This window comes from Rhinoraja longicauda, chromosome 31 (genome assembly GCF_053455715.1).
Source record: "Rhinoraja longicauda isolate Sanriku21f chromosome 31, sRhiLon1.1, whole genome shotgun sequence".
Lineage (NCBI taxonomy): Eukaryota > Metazoa > Chordata > Chondrichthyes > Rajiformes > Arhynchobatidae > Rhinoraja > Rhinoraja longicauda.
In genome coordinates this window covers 20,645,558-20,669,533 of record NC_135983.1, presented here as the reverse complement: position 1 = coordinate 20,669,533, position 23,976 = coordinate 20,645,558, and the positions used below count along the sequence as shown (strand labels likewise).

General features: G+C 43.9%; 1 protein-coding gene across 1 annotated transcript in view; it reads right to left on the bottom strand.

The window, feature by feature from the left end:
- gfi1b (growth factor independent 1B transcription repressor) overlaps window positions 1-9,558 on the bottom strand; it is a 30,116-nt gene extending 20,558 nt beyond the window's left edge. The window contains exons 1-2 of the mRNA XM_078425823.1: window positions 9,398-9,558; window positions 1,682-1,809 (exon numbers count right to left, since the gene is read on the bottom strand). Of these exons, the coding sequence (XP_078281949.1) occupies window positions 1,682-1,793 (112 nt within the window). The 5' untranslated portion in view covers window positions 1,794-1,809; window positions 9,398-9,558. The remainder of the gene's footprint in view (window positions 1-1,681; window positions 1,810-9,397) is intronic.
- Between the last annotated feature and the right edge of the window lie 14,418 nt (window positions 9,559-23,976).

Here is a 23,976-nt window from a genome sequence, read left to right as displayed (position 1 = left end):
ATCGCCCGGGTTATGCAAATCTCATTACCCCCGGCTGCAGCTGGGATTACAGTTTTCAGACTCTTCCCCCTCATGAAAGCACTGTCACGGGTACTGGTCACGAAAAGATAATGATCTCTCTGTTTACCATTAGCAACACAAAACCCAACTGTCTGCCAAAACCCTTCTCCTATTGAAGAGATTAATAACAATCAGGTCGGGGTTTACATGTAAACACTTGATTCTTGGCTGGTTGAGCATTTATTTCGGCAGTTTTTCTTCTTCCCTTTCACCTATAACTTTTGGCTGGAATATGGTCTCCCGGCTTCCAAGTCTCTATTCAGTGCACCTTCCACATCGAACTGCCTTCCTGAACTCAGACTCTTCCTGCGAGTGTTGTCATTTGATCTCCTTTAACCCTCCCACCCTCTCCTGTCATAGGTCACCCGAAATGTCAATTCTGGCAATTCTCCCGCCTTCCAAAACACGACTGGATGATTTTTGGACAGTCAGTCAAATAAACCTCCTTACATTTTCCATCATCTTTAAGAACTAATAAACAGAAAAATGTTCAAATATTTTTTTTTTAAAGCATTGTGTCTTCCATTGCTGATAGCCAAATGAATCTTTTTCACGTTACTCATACAGAAATTACCAGATTTGTCCAATTTCACAATTCTGCTAGCAATGGCACAAGAATAAAAGGGGCACAATCTTAAAATCTGCATTTGTGGAAGAGTATTTCATATTGCTGTCACCCTTTGCATGTTCCTGCGTATTTAAACTTCAGAGTATGGCTCAGATGTTAAGATTGTGTCCTTTGTTGCCGACAAGCAAAAAGGTTTACTCTTGTGTCCATTTGAAAATCAGAAAATTCTCAATCAAATCATTCTTTAATCTTCCATATTCCAGTAAACACAAACTTTGTTTATTTATGTTAAGTCTGGCAACATTAGTCCATTGAACCACACCTGTGGAAGATCACCATTTCCTTTCCAGGTTCAGTACTCACAATTTAAAAAGTCCTTCCGATCTAACATTTATTCTGCTTTATATTAAGTTTTCCATTTATAATAACTAAGATTTATTCCAGGAGCATCTCTGAGTAATGGATCAGTTAAAGCAAGATCAAACAAGAGGCTTTCAGAGAGACCAGAAAAACTTTTTCAGTCAGAGAGTTGTGAATCTGTGGAATTCTCTGCCTCAGAAGGCAGTGGAGGCCAATTCTCAATGCATTCAAGAGAGAGCTGGATAGAGCTCTTAAGAATAGCGGACTCAGGGGGTATGGGGAGAAGGCAGGAACGGGGTACTGATTGAGAATGATCAGCCATGATCACATTGAATGGCGGTGCTGGCTCAAAGGGCCGAATGGCCTCCTCCTGCACCTATTGTCTATTATCTATTGAGCGTGGTGAGACAAAAAAAATCATGAAGAAAGAAGAGAAATTGGAAGACTTGAGGAAAGGTACAGAGATTAAAACAGCACCAATGTCATAATCAGTTCATGAAATCCATCTCCCACATTCCTTGCCCCATCCTGACAAGAAACATAACTCCTCATATTCCCCATGTCCTACAGGAAACAGGGCCTAGTCACTGAGTATTACTGATGATTAATTTGTTGATTTATTGTTTATTGTATTTTTATTTGTTGAGTTCTTGCTTTAATGGGGCTGTAAAGCGCTTGAGTTTTGAAACTCACCAACAGGAGGTGTCAACACCGGGTCCAGTTTGCTTGATACTTTATCATCAGTGTATCGAGGCTGGTTAAAAGAGCCAGTTTTTCTAATTTTCACCAGGAATGATTTCGGCATTGTGAACTCCAGAGCACTGGGGAGGGGAGAAAAGAATGGAAAAAATGTTTAAAAAATCATAAATTACAATTTCCAAACCTGATGAAGGACATTCAAATCATCAAAATTCATTCACCCCAAGTGCCCATCCACTACAGCATCCACTAACTGCTAACACAATACCAATCTCTCCCACTCCTTCCCAACCATCCCTCTACAAGTCACTTCCAAGTCTTGATACACTAACAAAAGGTGTGAGGAGGTTTATATGAATGGTTTCAGCGATATGGATCTTCAGTTTGATTGATTGAATTGAGTGGCATAGAAACAGGCTCTTTGGACACTGAGTCCAAGTCGACCATCGATCACTTTCTATGTTTTCTCACTTTTGCATCCACCCCCTATACAATTTACAGAGGCCAATTAACCTATAAACCTGCACATTTTGTGGGATGTGTGAGGAAACTGGAGCACCTGCAAGAAACCCATGCAGTCACAGAAAGAAAAGGGATATCATCCGTGGTCAGGATCGAACTCGGATCTCTGGCACTGTGAAGCAGCAGCTCTACCAGCTGCGTCAAATTGCCACTGGTGAGGGATTATAGAGAGAATAGAGAAGCTTGGGTTGTTTTCCTTTGAGCACAGGCAGTTAAGGGGAGGGGGGATTAAACTATGAAAGGGCTTAAACAGAGTAAATAAGAAGAAACTGTTTCCAACAGCAGAAATGTCACTTCGGATATGATTTAAAGTGATCAGTAAAATAAACTGAAGTATGCTGTTCTTTTTAACAGCATGTTGTCAAGCGGCCAAGCAAAATTTCTGCTTTGACCTTGATCGGCATCCAAGAGGGAGACAAATTGATCTCCCCCGGCAACCCTCTGGCTAAGCGCAATTGGCATGGGGCAAGTAGGGAAAGTTAATTCCCACAGGTCCTTCTGACAAAAGCACTGAGAACATTTACTTGTCAAAACCAATCTGAAAGGTGACAACACCCCTGGTCCAAGTACTGGCACCTTTTGGTTACATCCAAGTGAGGGATCGCAAATAGGCACATAAAGCTGGAGTAACTCAGCAAGTCAGGCATCATCTCTGGAGAAAGGGAATAGTTGACATTTCGGGTCGAGACCCTTCTTCAGATTCTTGAGGGATTGCAAGTATTTAAGTAAAATACAGTTGGCTCCATTGGGCAGGCTATTTCATTTGCAAACTCAATACCGGACTCCAGAAACAAACCCTTGATTCCGATCTCTATCTCCAGAAGAGATTAAAAGGTGGACAGAGGAAAAAGGTTCAAAGGTGTTCTCACAGCCTCCTTAAAAACAAATGTCAGAGTTCAACTAAATTACAAAAGGAGGAGGAATTGGGAAGCACAGAGGTCCACGTGTCAGGAATGACGATGGACCACACCACCTCACAAACTTCCCACTTGTTTGTCCTGTTAGAAACCCATTGCCCCATCTACAAAGGAGGCTGTGTTTCCCGCATCAGCCTTAGATCACCTTAGATCCCACCAGAACTGTAGAAGCAAGTCATCCTCGATTTTGAGGGATAGTCTAAAGAGATGATGATGATGATGATGTACTGATTGTCACTTCCTACAGCACCATTGGCTTTAGAATGGTCCCCATAGATTGGAAGGTAGCAAATGTAATCCCACTGCTTAATAAAGAAGGACAAAGTAAACAGAGAAATAAATGGAAACAGACCAGCTAGCTACTCATTGGTTAATAAAAAAATGCCATTATTAAGGAAGTCATGAAATGACTAGAAAATAATAATAGGACCAGGTGGAGCCAAAGGAAAGGAAATCATTTTATGACAAATCTAATAGGATTTTTTGATGTTGTAACTAGAGAATAGTTCATTGCGAACTTGTCGGTGTGTTGCGTTTGGACTTTCAGAAGCCTTTAATAAGGTGCCACATAAGAGGTTATTAAACTAATGGTAAAAAAGAAAGAGGAATAGAGGATCTTTTAAGTTATGAGCGATTAAAAGGTGTTGGTATTAAGAGGGACATATACAAATTAAAGTTAATATGTAGCTACACCACGACGTTAGGAAGGCAAACAGTAACTTGACCTTTATCACGAAAGGATTTGCATGCAGGAGCAAAGGCGCCTCATGGCAATTACATACGGTCCTAGCGAAGTTACACCCAGTATATTGTATACAGGTCTGATCTCCCTACACGGGAATGGTATACATGCAATAGAATAGGAGTAACATAGGTCCATTACGTCGATACGTAGAATGTCAGATGAGGAGAAATTAAGTAAAGTGGATGTAGGTTTTTTATAGTTTGAAGAATGCAAGGTGGATGCATGAAAACAGAACCTTATAAAATAAATGTCTGATTCGTGTTTCCCCTGACCAGGGTGAACAGAACCAGGAGCCTGTGATTCACGAAAGAGATGAGGAAAAACATCGTCACGCAGCCGGTAATGTCCGTTCCATCCATAAGGGTTGTGGAGATATGGTTTAGGGTTTAAAGATACAGCGTGGAAACAGCCCCTTTAGCCCACACCGACCAGCAATGACCCCGTACACTAACACTAGGGACAATTTACAATTTTACCAAACAAACCTGTACGTCTTTGGAGTGCGGGAGGAAACCAGAGCACCTGGAAAAAACCTATACGATCACAGGGACAACATACAAACTCTGTACAGACATCACCCCAAGTCAGGATCGAACCTGGGTGTCTGGCATTGTAAGGAAGCGACTCTAATGCTGCACCACCGCGCTCTGAGTGTATTCAAGACAATGTGGCGAGGTAAAGATTCAGCTGTGACCTTGTTGAAAAGTAGAGCAGATTTGAGGAGTGGACAGCCTGCCTTCTTCTATTTTATGTGAAAAGCTCTTTCAGAGAAGTAGCAGAGTCACAAAGGGAAACGTGGCCTTATTCTGTGTTGTCTCATCCTGTAACTCACCCACATATTCTACCCCGCCAGGCTCAAAGTCACCAAAAGAGATGAGAAAGGGAGGAAATGTAATGGAAAATCTTGGCAAAAGTAAATAATATCTAATTGTTATTTTGCCATCATGCTTTCTTTCTCTCTAATTTCATCATTTCTTCCTTTCAACCCCCCCTCCCCCAGGCCTGACGGAAGCTTATTGACAGAATGAGGAGGTCCAAAGACTGGCTGTTTTCCTGTGAATTTCTGACATATTGCCATTCCAATGTATTTCAGGCATATTTGTGGTTTTTTGACTTGTGTGTCTCACTGACTGGGGTGTTCAGTATTGTTAAAAATAACCAGCCCAACCAATATGACTATGAAAGTTGTATAGAGTGGTATGTTGTATTTAAAATATGCTATGACCCCAACTGTATAAGGTCTCTGAAATTTTAGAACATTCACAAAGGATAAAGAGGAAACTGGAGCACATAGAGGATAAAGATGAAGCTTATGTAGTCACAGGGGGATAGACACAAAATGCTGGTGTAACTCAGCAGGACAGGAAGCATCTCTGGAGAGAAGGAATGGGTGACATTTCGGGTCAAGACCTTTTTTCAGACTAGCATTAGTCTGAAGAAGGGTCTCGACCCGAAAAGTCACCCAATCCTTCTCTCCAGGGATGCTGCCTGTCCCGCAGTTACTCCAGCTTTTTGTGTCTATCTTAATTTTTCCTTAAAATCTCTATATCCTCAATTAGAAAAGATGAGTTCGATATGAAACCTTTTACTATCTCAAGTGACTTATAGTCAATAATATGCTTTCCTCTAATCCGTGAATCCATGAAGTGAGACCCCCTGATAAATAACATGGAAGAAAGTTTAGGCTTTCAAGATTAAATGATGGAACAAAGCAGGAAAGAAGAAAGATACAACGAACAGTCGATGCTGGGGTCTTGATGCTGAATTGGCCAGGTTTGGAAACTCCAATCCTGACACCAGGATGTTCCAAGCAATTTATAGCCAATGATTCAACTTTGAAAGGTAGTCAATGTTGTTAACTAGACAAAAAGCAACAGCTAAATTCCTCGCAATTTCATGTCCATAAGTCATAGGAGCAGAATTAGGCCATTTGGCAGAGTTATACCCGGTGACACTCAAGAGTAATTTATATAGAAAATGGAAAGGGCAATGCAGGAACAGGACTTTCGTCCACAATGTCTGTGCCAAACATGATGTCAAGACTCATAAGTTTATAAATTCTAGGAGCAGATTTAGGCCATTCGGCCCATCAAGTCTATTTCGTCATTCAATCATGGCTGATCTAACTTTCCCTCTCAACCCCATTCTCCTGCCTTCCCCCATAACACCTGACACCCGTACTAATCAAAAATCTATCTATCTCTGCCTTAAAAAATATCCATTGACTTGGCCTCCACAGCTTTCTGTGCCGATGAATTCCACAGATTCACCACACAAGGTACCACAACCAACAATGATATTGGCAACATGCAAAATAAAGCTTTTCACAATACCCAAATCAAAACCTAAAAGAGTAAATATTGGCAAGAGTGTCACTAGAGAAAACTCCTCACTAAACTAACACTGGCGAGTCTGCCCTGGCGCCCCGGAAAGCAGACGGGACTTGGGCCCAGTTCGCCTGGGGGATAGCACCTTCAACCGACCAGGCACCGCGGCCTCTGTGGGTCACCGGGCGCCTAAATCATCCGGATTTGAATAGGGCAATACAATGCAATTAATACAATTAATGCACCTGGGCTCTCTGCAGTGAGGTTGAACTCAAGTTTGGCTGCCTTAAAGATAAGAAAGCGGTCACGCTGCCACGGTTAACGGGAACTCGCATCCACGATTAAACGATGGAGTAACTCAGCATCTGTGGAGACCATGGACAGACGACGTTTTGGGTCGGGGTCCTTCTTCAGGCTGATGCAGAGGGAAGCGAGAAAATAGACAAAGTCTACCCCTCCCTCCGGCTGTACATCCCGCAACCCCTCTTCTGTCCTGATCCAGAACCCCTTTGTCTCCTTTTCACCTCTGACTTGGGTTTCCCTTGAAATTTCACTCGGGGAATCTTCTTTCATCTTATGCAGTAAGTTCATTTCCTCAAAGGCAAACTATTATCGAGTGAGCTCATCTCATTATTGCTACAATTGTCCCATTGAGTGAAGGGAAGAGAGGGGGATATCAGTGTTCCCAATCTAAGTCTGAAGAAGGGTCATATCCATGTTCTGGAGAGATGCTGCCTGAATTGATTAGTTACTTTAGCACTTTGTGTCCCGACCCTGTCGTCCCCCCTATAGACGTTGCCCGGCCGACGTTGCTGAGTTTCTCCAGTACTTCACGTGTTTGGCTCAAGATTCCAGCATCTCTTGTGCCTCTTGTTCCTCGTCTTTAATCAGTGGGTCCCGGTGGACAGACATACCTGAGCTCCTTCCTCGGGGACCCGGTGGTGGAAAGGTTTGCTGGTATTCGCTGTTGGGGTGAACAACGATCAAGGCGTGAGCGCCAAGGAATTGGAGGGAGGTGGGGAGAGGAGAGAAACTATGCTCTCCTCATACGGCCTTGGTGTCTGTTCTTCATCGGGGGTGAAACGCTACCTTCCTGCGGAACTGTGATTGGTATTAACACAAAGATCCCTGCGAACACCTTTACACTTCGGATAAAACACAGCGGCCCAGGCAGCATCTGTGGAGGGATGGGCAGGCGACTCTTCTTTCTACGCACCTTCACACTTGGTGTGTTGGTGCTATTTCGCCCTCTCGTTAGAAATGTTGAGGGGTGTTTGAAAGGCCCCGCGGGACCAACTCAGCCTCAAACAAAATCACCGGATTTATGTGCATTAGGATTGTTATTAAAATTCAGCCAGAGAGAAATCGACAAGTGTTTATTTTTTCAACATAAATCCTGTACTACAACTTGGTGGCGTTTACATAGCGAAGTGGAAAAAAAATAACATGATATTCTCAGCCAAACCAAGCAATTCAGCCGCTTGGACAAATAGGTGGACACAAAATGCTGGAGTAACTCAGCGGGACCGGTAGCATCTCTGGAGAGAAGGAATGGGTGACGTCTCGGGTCGGGACCCTTCTTCAGACTGAGAGTCAGGGGAGAGGGAGACATAGAGATATGGAAGGGTTAAGTGTGAAAACGAGCGCGGGAACAGGCCCTTCAGCCCATCTTGTCCATGCCGGCCAAGTTGCCAAACTGGACTAGTCCCATTTGCCTGCATTTAGCCCGCAGCCACTAAACCTCTGACTATATCTGTCCAAATGGTTTTTTTAAATGTCTTCATTATGTCCGTTTCGGGAACTTATTCCAGATATGTGCGGGGAAAAAGTTGCCCCCTGCGATCCCTCTTAAACCTCCCCCCTCTCTCCTTAAGTCTATGCCCTCTAATTTTAGAATCCTCAACCTTGGGAAAATGACAGTGAGCGTACTCTTCATCCACGGCCCTGGTGATCTTGTATATACTTAGTAAACTTGCTGAGCTATACGCAACAAAAAAAAGTTTTTCACCGTACCTGCTACACGTGACAATAAAGAAACAATTGAACCATTAAACTCACCTCTCAGCCTGCAACACTCCAAAGAAATAAAGTCCCAGCCCATCCAACCTCTCTCTACAACTCTTAGCCCGCAAGCGCAGGTAACATCACGAGGATCTCTAATAAATATAACATCCAAAAAGACAATTGACCATATTGGTGGGGACTCCTTTAATCAACCGTAGTTCAATCGGACCTGCGAACTGGGGAGAAATTTTAATTGGGGAAAAGTGGGATTAGTTTGCCAGAGATGTAGTGTGAAAGGGGAAAGACTTGCACTGGGGAGATCTGGGTTTCTTGGGAGACTATTTGTGGCGATATCGATATTTAAAGTGAATAAGATCGAGAAGAAATCTGGATTTGGGAATACAGTAGACTGCATTTCAGAGTTGTTGGGAGTGGCGAGAAACTGGGATTGGAGAAAGACTGGGTTTAGGGGGAGACTGGGATGAGGTGGGGGGGGGGGGGAGGATAAAATCGAGAGAGTAGGAAAAAAAACTGCAGATGCTGCTTTAAATCGAATGTAGGCACATAATGCTGGAGGAACTCAGCGGGTCAGGGAGAGAAGGAATGGGGCGAGACCTCGACCCGAAACGTCACCCATTCCTTCTCTCCCGAGATGCTGCCTGACCCGCTGAGTTACTCCAGCATTTTGTGTCTACATAAAATCGAGAGAGGCTGGGAAAGAGGGGGGAGATGGGGATGGTTTTCTGTGACTGAGTGTATAACTGTGAGGAGTGGGGTTGGGGGGGTGGTCGAACTGGCCCCAGCAGAGACGGGGACGAGGATAAATCTACTGCCCAGGTCCTGTTAACTTTCAAATCCGATTCATAAACCTCCCCGAGCACAATACACAGACCAGATACAAACTAAGACCATTCTGCAGCACACTTTCCTGCAGACTACCATTCTCTGGACCACTTTCCTCGCTCCCTGAAACATTCATCGACCCGCACCTCAAACGCCCAACTTGTCCGAAGGGTCCCGACCCGTAATGTGACCCCCCATGGATGCTGCCCGACCCGCTGAGTTACTCCAATTCTTTGTGTCCTTTTTTCTTTGTTTTGGTTTGTAAACCTGCATCTGCGGCTCATCGACTTCGCTTTTCCTTGCGTTTATGATCTTGTTGGCGAACCCTGGTCCCGCTGCGTTTACCACTCACCTAGTTTGCAGGCTGTAGCTGGGACGTGTCGCTGAAGCCCCGTGTAGGTTGCTCCTGTGTGTCAATTGTAAACGGGAGTCCGAACTCCCGGACGCACGGGGCAGGTTGCACCTGAACTTGTACAAACTCGCTGCTGCATGAATAATCTGCGCGTTATATTCAGCCGGGCTCTGATACTTTGGCGTTTTCTCTCTCTCTTTTTTTTTTTTGTTGTAGCCCGCCCTGATTTTTCAATCTGATAATTATTTTCTCCACAAATCTGTTTCCCCCCCCCCCCCTCTGCAATACCCAATAGCACCGGAGTAAAGGGACAACGCTGTCCTGCCTGGGAGACCAATAGAGAGGAGAGAGATGCAGACACAAACACGAATCAATGCCCAGAGTTAAAGAGTTTGACAAAATAGTCAAACACAGCGAGCGCTGGAAATGTAAAATAAAGGCATAAAGTACTGGAAGTACTCAGAAGGTCAGGCAGCCTCTGCGTTTGAGAGAACCGACGATGTCCTTTACCTGAAACATTAATCCTTTCTCTCACCACGGATGCTGCCTGACCGTGTGATTTTCTTTCAGCACCTGTTGTTTAATCGCGTATATCCCACACATGGACACGGACAAACAAAACACAAGAGAATGAAAGGAAATATGCTCTCAGACTTAAATAAACAGCAAAGGACGCAAAGTGCTGGAGTAACTCAGCGGGTTAGGCAGCATCTCCGGAGAATATGGACAGGTGACGTTTCGGGTTGAGACCCTTCCTCAGAGGCGTGTACACAGATATCAGAGGCAGAAATATCCACGGAGAGTTTACCTTCATGATTCCATCTTTACTACCTTCTGATCCTCCCAACATCTCCCGACTCAGCAACTGTTCTCTCCTTTGGAACTCGTTTGACGATTAGCACCACTCTAATCCTGCCCGGGGTGAAATCTCTTGCCTTGCACGTGCTTTATGTATGCTTGTTGTCACTTTATGTTAGAGAGAGAGAAAGAGAGAGAGAGAGAGAGAGAGAGAGAGAGTTTAAATTCGAAGAGAACTCATCTAAAAAGAGGGAGAGACGGGAGCAGAGAGCAAGGCAACCAGACAGAAATGCTTGGAAGAGACACTGAAAGAGATAAACATGAACATAAACAAAAAGACTGCCATCCAACCAGTCAAGGCATAAACTGAGATGATAGTGACTGGTTCACTTACAAAACAATATATCGGTAAATTTAGAACTATTATTGAGAATGCCAATCATTTTTGGTTTAAAACGAAAAATGCTTTGATGCATAACATTTATAATAGACATCCAGTTTTGTGTTGACAATGAAACCTGTGCCATTCACTCAGATTAGGCATCACATTTCCCCAGTGTGGATTGTTCTGATTTTATAATGTGTAAACAATTCACGGTTTATTTCTGTGATAATAAAAGGGCAGCATAATTAATGTAGAGTTGCTATGTACACTGCATAGACCTTCACGACTTTATCCTTGCCCTGATAACTCTCATTCCCCCTTTATACTGAGAAGCCTTCCCAGCTTCTCATATAAGTGCCTTATTGCCGTCTTTAAGACCTTCATGACATTTTTTTTTGTTGCCCAGGGTAAGGTGAATCAAAAACTAGAGGGCATGGTTATAAGATGAGAGGGGCATGTTTTAATACAAACCTGAGGGGTAACTTTTTCACTCAGAGGGTGATGGGTACACGGAGGCAGATATTATAGCAGTACTTAAAAAACTCTTGGGGATAGGGTTGATGGATAGGAAAGGTTTATAGAGAGAGATATGGGCCAAATGTGGGCAAATGGGACTTGCTTAGATGGGGCATCTTGGAGAACTTGGAGAAATGGACGAGTTAGTCTGGAGTGCCTGTTTCCGTGCTGTATGACTCGATGATGCTCTTAATTCACCACCTTGAATGTTCATACCCCACACCATGGGTTCACCAGACCATCTACAGTCTCCTCCAACAGCAGCTCCCAAGTACAGAATCTCTATTATCAACAAGGGCAAGGGCTCGGGTGCATAGAAACCAGTTCCTAATTTCCTTTTAATTTGCATGCCATTCTGTTGCAGATATTTCACCTTTCCTTCATCATCACTGGGTCTAAATCTGGAACCCCAACACACAGTACTATAGGTAAGTCTTACCCAAGACTGCCATGGTTCAAGGAAGTGGCTCACCACCATGTTCTCATGGGCAATTAGGGATGGCCAATCATGCTCATCTTTTGTTCCTTGGCTCTTCGTCCTTCCATCAATGTGAACTGCCTCAGTATGCTCTGTGTAGACCTTTCATGGTCTTAAATACCTCCCCCCACCCTCCCATAACCTTCTTTGCTCCAAGGAAAACAACCCCAGTTTCTCTGGTCTATTGATGTAACCAAAGTTTCTCATCTAGATGTGGCCTAGAGTCATTCACATAAATTTCTTTATAAGCTCTTCACGTCTTTCCTTAAGTACACTGCCCAGAACTGGATACTTTACTGAACCAATGTTTTTGTAAGGATTAGAACCAGGAATAGAGAACAGTACAGCACAGGGGGAACAGGCCGCGTAGCCCACAGTGCCCTTGCTAAACATAATGACAGGTTAAACTAACCTCCTCTGCCCCCTCTGCACGTGACCCATACCGCTCTTTTCCATGTTCAATCCATGTGCTGATCCAATAGGCTATTAAATGCCACTATTGTATCTGCCTCCTCCACCACCACCCCTGGCAGTGCCTTCCAGGCACTCAACACCCTCTGTCTTTCTCTATATATCTCAACGTTCTCTACATTTCTATTTCTGATGATCAGAATGCTTTTTAAAGCCTCTTTCTTAATCTGTTCAACCCCTTTTAATTATTTACACCCAGTAGCTCTCCTTTCCAATACTCCTTGTAGAATTATGCCCCCTAGTTTATATTGTCACTCCTCGTTCTTCCCGTGTAAATGCAAACACTGCATTAGATTTTGTCTTCCCTGCAACTGCCCAAACCACCAGCCTGTCTCTCTCCTACAACTAAAAACAAACACAAAGTGCCGGAGTAACTCAGCAGGTCAGGCAGCATCTGTGGAGGTCATGGATAGGAGACGTTTCAGGTCGAGACCCTTCTTCACACTGATTATAGTAGCGGTTTGAGAGCTTACTGCAAGCAGTCTGAAGAAGGCTACTGCAGGTTCTGCATCTGCAGTTCCTTCTGTCTGCAACCTACAACTGTCCTATTTAGAGTTTACCATGGTTCTAAGGTTTGTGTAATTTTGGAAATTGTGCCCAAATCCAAGTCATTATCATATATTAAGAACCTTGATAGTCGGGGTACACTAAACATATCCCTCTAGCCTGAAAACAACTGTAATGCACAATATCAATGCACAATGTAATTTCTTACATTTCTTCTTTCTAAATACCACACTTGCATCTCCCAGATAACGGAATTCTTATCTCAACTGTGCAGAGAAAGCTTTGGGGTTGGTTGGGGCAGAAAACCGCCCAGTTGAAGATACGGAGAAAACAGAAAAATAAACCAAGTGACGAAGAGAGATAAAGCGGGAAGAAGAAAAGACAAAATGAAGGGAGGAAAATAACAAGGAACAAGAACCAGAAGGGAGAAGATATGATTGAAAGTGACAGTAAAAGTAAAAGGCATTTAACATAAACAGCTGCATAGGTATAATTTTGCAATCCCATATTAACCCATGCTCAATATTGACAGATCCAATACGGTCCACACAGATGCATACTAACTGTTGTGTACTAAAATATCTGAAATATGAAACACGTATTATATGTTCACATGGAGTGAAAGGGAATATGGATGTGAATGTGAATAATGTACAAGAGGACAGATAAAGGCAAATAAACAAACAGATTTATACATTCAGGAACAAACATAGGTTGCGTTAGTTAAGCAAACAGAGATATGTATGTGGGGATATACACAGAGCCGAAAGTTATGGGTGAGAGATTGCAAGGGTTCGTTGATTTTAGGCCTTGAATGAGCAGGTGAGATGTTCTTCAATTGGAAAAATGGATTCTAAAAAATATAAGCTTTACAGGACTTTGGTTAGATTGCATTTGGAGTATTGTGTGCTGTTCTGGTCACCCCATTACAGGAAGGATGCAAAGGCTTAGGAGGGGTGCAGAAGAGGTTTCCCAAAATGCTGCCTGGATTAGAGGGTATTATCTATTAGGAGAGGCTGAACAAACTTGGATTATTTCCTCTGGAGCGTCGGAGGTTGAGGTGAGACCAGATAGAAGTCTATAAAATAATGAGAGCATAGATGGGATACACAGTCAGAAACCTTCCGCAAGGTGGAAATGTCAAGAACTAGAGGGCATAGCATTAAGGTGAGATGCGCAAAGTTTAAATGAGGTGTACGGGACAAGTTTTTTTAAATACAAAGGGTGGTGGGTGTTTGGAACGCATTGCCAGGGATGGTGGTGGAGGCAGTTATGATAGCAGCATTTAAGATACTTTTAGTTAGGCGCATGAATATGCAGGAAATGGAGGGATGTGGATCACATGCAGGCAGAGAAGACTAGTTTAAGCTGGCATTATGTTTGCCACAGACATTGTGGGATGAAGGAACCCATTCCCATGCTGTACTGTTCTATGACTTTATTTTTACAGAGTACCTAAGGCAACCAGAACTACTGGCCAATCTCACCTTTCTTTTTGTCACTAAATGACTTCAAGCACAAGAAAAACCAAGCACAAGGAGCAGCAGAAGGACAGAGTTGTTACTGTTTATTGTAGTACATGGTAGATTGATGATCGCGATCGCTCACATATAATGGCTTTTTAGAAAAGCACTCCAGAATATGTTGGAGATATTTAATAGATTAGGCATCTTTCTTCATATAAGGTGCCTACTGTCACTTTAATGGAGACGGATGCTTCAATGCAATAACAGATAATTTTATTTAATGTTGTTGCAAGTCCACTAATTTTAACAGTTAATAGTGGAGATGGTAACTGGCAAGGTGAGATATTTGCCATCCATTATGTGCCTCAAGAAGAATAGGGCAAACTGCCTTCTTGATAGGGCCATTGAGTGGAAACAGGCCTTTCGGCCCACTTGCCCACATAGGCCAACATGTCCCAGCTACACACCAGTCCCACCTGCCCGCGATTTGCCCATATTCCCCCAAATCTGTTCTACCCATGTATCTGTCTAACTGCTTCTTAAACATTAGGATAGTTCCTGCCTCAGCTACCTCCTTTGGCAGCTTGTTCCATACACCCACCACCCTTTGTGTGAAAAAGTTATCCCTCAGATTCCTATTTAACCTTTTCCCCTTCATGTTAAACCTATGTCCTCTGGACCTCGATTCACCTACTCTGGGCAAGACACTCTGTGCATCTACCTGATCTATTCCTCTCATGATTTTGTACACCTCTATAAGATCTGCTACATTTCTTCTTGTGAACATATGCAGTTAGGCAGGGATAGGGTAGGATGGCAATGTTTCTCCAGTCATGATGCCATGTAATCCAGTGGGAAACCTGCAGGTGGTGGCATTCCCAAGTACCTGCTATTTCTTGGGAAGCTGTGTGGCTATAGACTAATGCAGGCATATGTGTGATTAAATGGAGATATTTTTGGCCAACATTCAACACTAACTGTAAACCTCTTGAGGCTGTAATGAAGATAGAACATCCATTAAATATTTGGAAGTCCCAAAATAGTTTTGAGCCAGTCAATGCTTTCAAAGTGTAGTCGTTGCATGCAAGGTCCCACGCTCAGGAGTAAGATAAATATATTTTTACTAATGGTAGAACAATAAATATTGCTGAAGACATCAGGAAAAACGTCCCCACACTTCATTTGAGCAGTACCTTGGTATTGTATTTGAGTGTTAACCTGGGTTATGTTTTGGTGAGCGATTTGAAGCCACAAACGTCTGCTTCTCTAAACCTTTGCTGGTCATTTAATTCTTGGCTGAGAACAAAGAATATCATTCAGGGGTTCTCTTCCCAATGTCCCTGCATCAACCCATATTGGATCTTCTTTACTTAACATTTGACAATCACATAGAAATGTCTCACTCAAGATGTTTTGTTTAATTTAGGTTAGTTTAGAGATACAGGGCAGTAACAGGCCCTTCGGCCCACCGAATCCACGCTGACCAACGTTCCCCGCACACTTGCACTATCCTACACACACTCGGGACAACTTACAATTATACCAAGCCAATTAACATACAAACCTGTACTTTGGAGCGTGGGAGGAAACCGGAGAAAACCGGAGTTCACAGGGAGAACGTACAAACTCAGTACAAACAGCACCCATGGTCAGGATCGAGCCCGGGTCTCTGGCGCTGTCAGGCAGCAACTCTACCGCTGCGCCACTGCACCGCCCCATGGGCTCAAGTCGCAGAACCACCAGATTCCACTGTCCAAACAAATTTTTCATAACGGTGCAAAGCTCACCTACAGACATTAAAATTAGGCCAACGACAAAAGAAGCCGGCTTCCTGTGGGGTAATATCTCAAGACATAACTGACAATGTATCTTTATCAGAACTAAATCCTGCCTGCTAGTTCCAAATGTGTCTGGTATTCCTCCGTTGACAGTTAATAATTCCATCTGCTGTCCCTTATATTGATTTCTTCCATTAAATCTTTGACAGTCTCTCTATTTTCCATTGTCCAAATACCCTTCTGGTATTCCCCATCATCTCTCTGATATCCTTTTCATTATCCATGATACTCCCCCCATTATCCCACTGACCTTATTTTAGCCCTCTGATAATCTCTCCATTATCCATTTGCCATTTCTTCCATAGGTTATGATTTTATGCAAATTCACCCCGTTCTCTTTTTACATGTTTATTTTGGTTTCTTTCACACTTTATCTAATTTCTTTTTTCTTTAAGACTGTCTGTCTCACAGATTTTGCACCCCTCCCATTCTTTCTAACACTCACTATCCTGCCTTTCTCTTCTATGTTGTTCATCTGTCCCTCTCCCCCCCCCCCCCCCTCCATTTTGTTTGCCTCAGTTCTCAACACACCACTGTGACTCTGTGTCCCCACGTCTCCCTTCCTCCTTCTGGTTAACACATTCCCCATCACTCTCTGGATCGTGCTTTCCCTTGTTGGTCGTGCCCCTGATGGTCAATGTTCCTCCTGCCATTGTCAGAAGCCACCAGTCTCTGTCTCAACAGAAGCAGGGTGAGAGCCTGCAATCCTGACATGGTAACACATTTGCATTGGAAATTTCTTCAAATGTTTCCATCTGATTTGTGTGCAACTGTTGTGGGAACTGTTGATGGAACAGAGTTCATGGAAATGCCGATGACAACATCTGTGCCAGCAAGTGATCAGCTGCAAATCCGGCATTAAAATCTCTGCCCCTCTATCGTGTATCAATCTAACATTTGGATCTTGTGTAGGAAAATAACTGCAGATGCTGGTACAAATCGAAGGTATCACAAAATGCTGGAGTAACTCAGCGGGTCAGGCAGCATCTCAGGAGAGAAGGAATGGGTGACGTTTCAGGTCTCGAAACATCACCCATTCCTTCTCTCCTGAGATGCTGCCTGACCCGCTGAGTTACTCCAGCATTTTGTGATACATAACATTTGGATCTTGATCAGAGAGAGGATTTCAATGAACCCAGTCTCACCTGGCAAAGTGGAATCTCTAATTGAATGGGGAACAGAGCACTAGAAAATAATATTGGGATTAGAAAGAATCAATGTGAATTTTTTCCATATTTGACAAATCTGCCTGGGTTTTTGTGGCTGTAAGCCACAGAATAGAAACCAGTGGATGTGATGTATTTGGACTGGCAGAAGACCTTTGATAAGGTCCCAGGCAAGAGATTATTAAACAAAATTAGACAACAGTAGCTGGGTGATATTAGATCGGCATGGACTGAGGATTGTTGAACAGCCAAAAACAGAGACTGTGAATGAACAGATCATTTTCGCATTGGGAAGCAGTTATTAGTGGGGTGCTAAAGCGATTGGTGCCCCAGATGCTCACAGACGATGTTGATAAAAGAGCCCTGTGTAACATATCCAGGTTTGCTTAAGATATAAAGTTGGGTGACAGTGCTGGTTTAAAGTTTAGAGTTACAGCTTGAAAATGGGCCCTTTAGCCCACTGAGTCCATGCTGACCACCGATCACACATTCATACTAGTTCTACATTATCCCTCTTTCTCTTCTACTCCCTAAACACTAGGGGCAATGTACAAATGCCAATTAACCTACAAACCTGTACGTCTTTGGGATGTGGGAGGAAATCAGAGCACTCGGAGAAAACCCATGCGGCCACAGGGAGAACATGCAAACGCCACAGACAGCACCCAAAGTCAGGATCGAACCTGGATCTCTGCCACTGTGAGACAGCGGCTCTTCCAGCTACGCTACTGTGCCGCCACTTCAATCTTAATTTTGAGAAGGATAAAGAGAAAGTTTCGGGGGATATAGATAAGCAAAGTCAACAGGCGAGAACATGGGAGGTGGAATGTGATGTGGAAAAATGTAACGTCGTCCATTTTTGGAAGGAAAAAATTAGTAGAGTTTTGTATTTTCTAAGCGGCGAGAGATTGAAAGGCTTTGGTGTTCAGAAGGACCTAGGTGTCCTGGTTCATGAAATACTGACTGCTGCCACATGAGGTGGCAGGCAGTAGATAGGAATGCTCGGTCGACTTTTGTAACTTTGTTGGCACCAGACACTTGTGCACGGCCTATGTAAGGTCTGCTGTACGATTTTATCAGGTTGTATGCAAAACAAAGCATTTCACTCTACCGACGTACATGTGACAGTAATGTCTCATTGAATCATTGGATTGAATAATTCCATCGTTCAATCATTCAAGCCTGATGAGCATTACCAGCACTTCCTGCTTTTATGCCAAATTTCCACCATCTGACAATTTTCAATCATAACAATGCAACTCATTCTATCTTTTCTTTCTTTAAACTGGAAGAAAATAATCGTTAATGTACTGAAATCATTTGTGCAGATTGTTTTTCAGCAAGACAGGGGGAGAAGGCAATAGTAGATACACACTGTGCAGAGATGGGGTTTGTCAGGACAAGAGCGTTTCAACGTATATTCAGACTAGATATGAAGGAAGGGCTGGATTAGCACCGATCAAGGCACAAGTTTTGCTGAAAACATTTCACATGGTTTCTGTGGCCAGAGCTCGGGCAGTTTGCGAGGATGTTTTTAGGCACTGTTCTGCAATTAGCGAGCTGTTGAGTTTGCTATCCTTTATCAACTTCCCTTTCCCACTGCATGCTGCAGCTCAGTTGATAACACACTCATATTTCAGTCAGAAAGTTGTGAGTTCAAGCCTGCTCCAGAAATAAGCACAAATATAAAGACTGATATTCCACACCAGAACTGAGAGATTGCTGGACGCTTGGAACATAGAACATAAAACAGTGCAGCACAGGAACAGGTCCTTTGGCCCACAGTGTCTGTGCTGAATATGATGCCAAGATAAACTAATCTCAGATGCCTGCACACGATTCATATTTAGGATTTGTTTTGGACTAATAATGGGATTTTTAAAATTTATTGAATATTTTTGTTTATTGAGTTATATTGTGTTTGCAGACTTGTTATGCTGCTGCAAATAAGAATTTCATTGTTACGTCTTTGGTACATATGACAATTAAAAATACTCTTGCCTCTTGATGTACTTCTTTCTCATTTCAGAGTGCTTTTGAACCCAAAATGTTGACGATTTCTCTGTTTGCTTGTTTTCTGTGCTTTCATTAATGCTTTTTGAAATCTTCTCTCCTGTTCTACCTGCAACACCACTTACAACCATTGGTTGGCACTGTTGCGCTGTTCCCGTTCCATGATTTGTCAATAACATCACAGAGAATCAGAGAAATCATTTCTGTCCATAAGAAATCATAGAACAATTATGAACATGTCAATGCAGGTCCGCAAACATGTTTAAGATTCCATGAACTTAGTGCTCACACCAGATGAGCGCTTTGTTACATAACATTTTCCCACAGCTGCCCATAATTCTACACAAGGTGCAGACCATAACACATAAGATAGACACAAGAAGCTGGAGTAACTCAGCGGGACAGGCAGCATCTCTGGAGAGAAGGAATGGGTAACGTTTCGGGAAGAAGTTTCTCAACCCGAAACGTCACCCATTCCTCCTCTCCAGAGATGCTGCCTGGCCCGCTGAGTTACTCCAGCTCCTTGTGTCTATCTTCAGCAAATTTTCAAGAAGTGCAAAAATATCAAGCAGTAATAATTGAGGGGTTTAACGACCCTAACATGAACTAGGACTGGTCCAGGGTAAATCATACATAGGTTGCAATCCTTTCCCTAGTGACATATTGTATAGGACATTTCCAGACACAGGTCTAAGAACACCCATTTACACCGTGAGTTAGGAACATAGAATGAAAGGGGAAATTCTCTGGGCACATTTCTGAAACTGGGAGGGGATGTAATTAAGATGAAATTAAAATGACCTAGTTTTCTTGGTAGAGAGACTGAGAAAGGAGACACTAAAGACTGCAGAAATTGGAATCTAAAGCGAAAAACAAACTGCTGGAGGAATTTAGCTGCTGTTCGGCCCATTGAGTTCCTTCAGCGGTTGTTTTTTTGCTGTAGATTTAAGTCAATTGGTTGAAGGATTAGAGGGCAGTTAAGAAAAGAAAATCAATGAATGGTATCGGTTTAGGGCATACTGTGGACATACATAAAATCATGATGGAGAGAAACAAACACCATGTGTGTAAAGGACTGGATGAAGTCATGAAGGGTTGTGACCAAGATATAGGAAGTAGATTTTAACTTGAAATCTATTCCTTGACCGAGCAATAAAGGATGGGCCAAATGGCCACTTATTTGTGCCATAACTCTGCTGAAAATCAACGTACTCGGTGAATGGTGACTTGGAGTCATGCTTGTGGCTTCAACAGAGTGGTTGCCCAATCAACAAAGTCATGGCATCAGGATTTGTAAAACACTAACTAAAGTATATTAAAATTAAAGAAGAATATCTAAAACATTGTATCTACTGGAAAGAGAGCCTGGGCCCTGGATGATGGAAAGAAAAGAGGTGCAAGTATTGCATTGCTCATGACAATGTAAAATAAATATGTATCTCCAGATTTCTATCAATAGATGGCGGTGTTGTACCATTAACAGTACATATATATAAAGTGAAGGTATTTATTCACAAAATGCTGGTGTAACTCAGCAGGTCAGGTAGCATCTCGGGAGAGAAGGAATGGGTGACGTTTCGGGTCGAGACCCTTCTTCAGACTGATGTCAGGGGGGCGGGGCAAAGGAAGGATATAGGTGGAGACAGGAAGATAGAGGGAGATCTGGGAAGGAGGAGGGGAAGAGAGGGACAGAGGAACTATCTAAAGTTGGAGAAGTCGATGTTCATACCACTGGGCTGCAAACTGCCCAGGCGAAATATGAGGTGCTGTTCCTCCAATTTCCGGTGGGCCTCACTATGGCACTGGAGGAGGCCCATGACAAAACATATATATAAAGTGTCTGAAGAAGGGTCTTGACCCGAAATGTCACTCGTTCCTTCTCTCCAGAGAAGCTTCTGTCCCGCTGAGTTACTCCAGCTTTTTGTGTCCATCTTCGGTTTAAAACAGCAACTGCAGTTCCTTCCTACACATATATATTAGGTCGTTCAGTGTAATTTAAGAACACTTACAGTAAATTTCATTTATACAGCACCTTCAACATGGAAAATGTTCCAAGGAGATTTAAGGACAGAATTCCAGAATGCTAGTCTGGTGGTATGAAATCTCAGCCACTGAACACTTAAATGATAGAGGGAGGAAAGTTCAATGTCAGGGTTAAAGGAACTTGAAGTGCTGGTGATGGTGAGTAGATGAATTTACAGAAATGGGGAAAAGCAAATAGAAATTACTCGAGGCTGGGACCAATGTTCATTAATAAAGACAGATTTGATAGGTCAGTCAGTGGTTGTGCACAGATTGGCTCAATGTTATAAGGGGAGCAATGGTGGATAATAGAAATAATAGTGTAAGAAAATAACTGCAGATGCTGGTACAAATCGAAGGTATTTATTTCACAAAATGCTGGAGTAGCTCAGCAGGTCAGGCAGCATCTCAGGAGAGAAGGAATGGGTGACGTTTCGGGTCGAGACCCTTCTTCAGACTGATGTCAGGGGGGTGGGACAAAGGAAGGATATAGGTGGAGACAGGAAGATAGAGGGAGAACTGGGAAGGCGGAGGGGGGGGAAGAGAGGGACAGAGGAACTATCTAAAGTTGGAGAAGTCAATGTTCATTCCGCTGGGCTGCAAGCTGCCCAAGCGAAATATGAGGTGCTGTTCCTCCAATTTCCGGTGGGCCTCACTATGGCACTGGAGGAGGCCCATGACTGAAAGGTCAGACTGGGAGTGGGAGGGGGAGTTGAAGTGCTCAGCAACCGGGAGATCAGGTTGGTTAAGGCGGTCTGAGTGAAGGTGTTGAGCAAAACGATCGTCGAGCCTGCGTTTGGTTTCGCCGATGTAAAGAAGTTGACATCTAGAGCAGCGGATACAATAGATGAGGTTGGAGGAGGTGCAGGTGAACCTCTATCTCACCTGGAAAGACTGGGTCCTTGGATGGAGTTGAGGGGGGAGGTAAAGGGACAGTTGTTGCATCTCCTGCGGTTGACAATAGACAATAGACAATAGACAATAGGTGCAGGAGTAGGCCATTCAGCCCTTCGAGCCAGCACCGCCATTCAATGCGATCATGGCTGATCACTCTCAATCAGTACCCCGTTCCTGCCTTCTCCCCATACCCCCTCACTCCGCTATCCTTAAGAGCTCTATCCAGCTCTCTCTTGAAAGCATCCAACGAACTGGCCTCCACTGCCTTCTGAGGCAGAGAATTCCACACCTTCACCACCCTCTGACTGAAAAAGTTCTTCCTCATCTCCGTTCTAAATGGCCTACCCCTTATTCTCAAACTGTGGCCCCTTGTTCTGGACTCCCCCAACATTGGGAACATGTTATCTGCCTCTAATGTGTCCAATCCCCTAATTATCTTATATGTTTCAATAAGATCCCCCCTCATCCTTCTAAATTCCAGTGTATACAAGCCCAATCGCTCCAGCCTTTCAACATACGACAGTCCCGCCATTCCGGGAATTAACCTAGTGAACCTACGCTGCACGCCCTCCATAGCAAGAATATCCTTCCTCAAATTTGGAGACCAAAACTGCACACAGTACTGGGGAAAGTGCTCGGGGATGGGGCTCGGGGATGGGGTGGTTTGGGTAGGAAGGGACGAGTGGACTAGGGAGTTACGGAGGGAACGGTCTCTGCGGAATGCAGAAAGGGGAGGGGATGGGAAGATGTGGCCAGTAGTGGGGTCCCATTGTAGGTGATGGAAATGTTGGAGGATGATTTGTTGGATACGCTGGCAGACGGGTTGGAAGGTGAGAACAAGGGGGATTCTGTCCTTGGTACGAATGGGGGGAGGGGGAGCAAGGGCGGTGCTGCGGGATGTAAAAGAGACCCTAGTGAGAGCCTCATCGATAATAGAAGAGGGGAAGCCCCGTTTCCTGAAGAATGAGGACATCTCTGATGCCCTAGTGTGAAACACTTCATCCCGGGCGCAGATGCAGCATAGACAGAGGAATTGGGAGTAGGGGATAGACTTTTTGCAGGAGAGAGGTGGGAAGAAGTGTAGTCCAGATAGTTGTGCGAGTTAGTGGGTTTATAGTAGATGTCAGTCACTAGTCTGTCTCCTGTGATGGAGATGGTGAGGTCCAGAAACGGGAGGGAGATGTTGGAGATAGTCCCACGTATATTTAAGAGCAGGATGGAAATTGGAAGTAAAGTGTATGAAGTCAGTGAGTTCTGCATGGGTACAAGAGGTAGCACCAATGCAGTCGTCGATGTAGCGGAGGTAGAGTTCGGGATGGGGCCAGTGTACGTCCGGAACTGGGATTGTTCGACGTACCCGACAAAGAGGCAGGCAGAGCTAGGGCCCATGCGAGTGCCCATAGCTACGCCTCTGGTTTGGAGGAAGTGGGAGGAGTCAAAGGAGACGTTGTTAAGGGTAAGAACCAGCTCTGCTAGGCGGAGGAGTGTTAGTAGATGGGAATTGGCTGGTTCTATGGTCGAGGAAAAAACGGAGGGCTTCAAGACCATCCTTGTGGGGGATGGAAGTGTAGATTGACTGGACATCCATGGTAAAGATGAGGGAGTGGGGACCTGGAAAACGGAAGTTATCGAGGAGATGGAGAGCATGTGAGGTGTCTTGCACATAGGTGGAGAGGGATTTGACATGGGGGGATAGGATGGAGTCGAAGTAGGTGGAAATACGTTCGGTGGGACATTGACAGGCAGAAACAATGGATCTGCCAGGACAGTTCTGTTTATTGATTTTAGGTAGGAGGTAAAATCAGGTCTTGCGGGGCTGGGGAACGATAAGTTTGGAGGCATTAGAGGGTAGAGCACCGGAAATGGTGAGGTCCGTGATGGTAGGTGTAAGGAATGAGCTACTAGAGGAGGTAGTTGAAACAGGTATTATTGCAAAGTTTAAGAAACATTTAGCACATGGTTTAGAGGGATATGGGGCAAATTCAGGCAGTTGGGACTAATGTAGATGGGACAAGTTGGGCC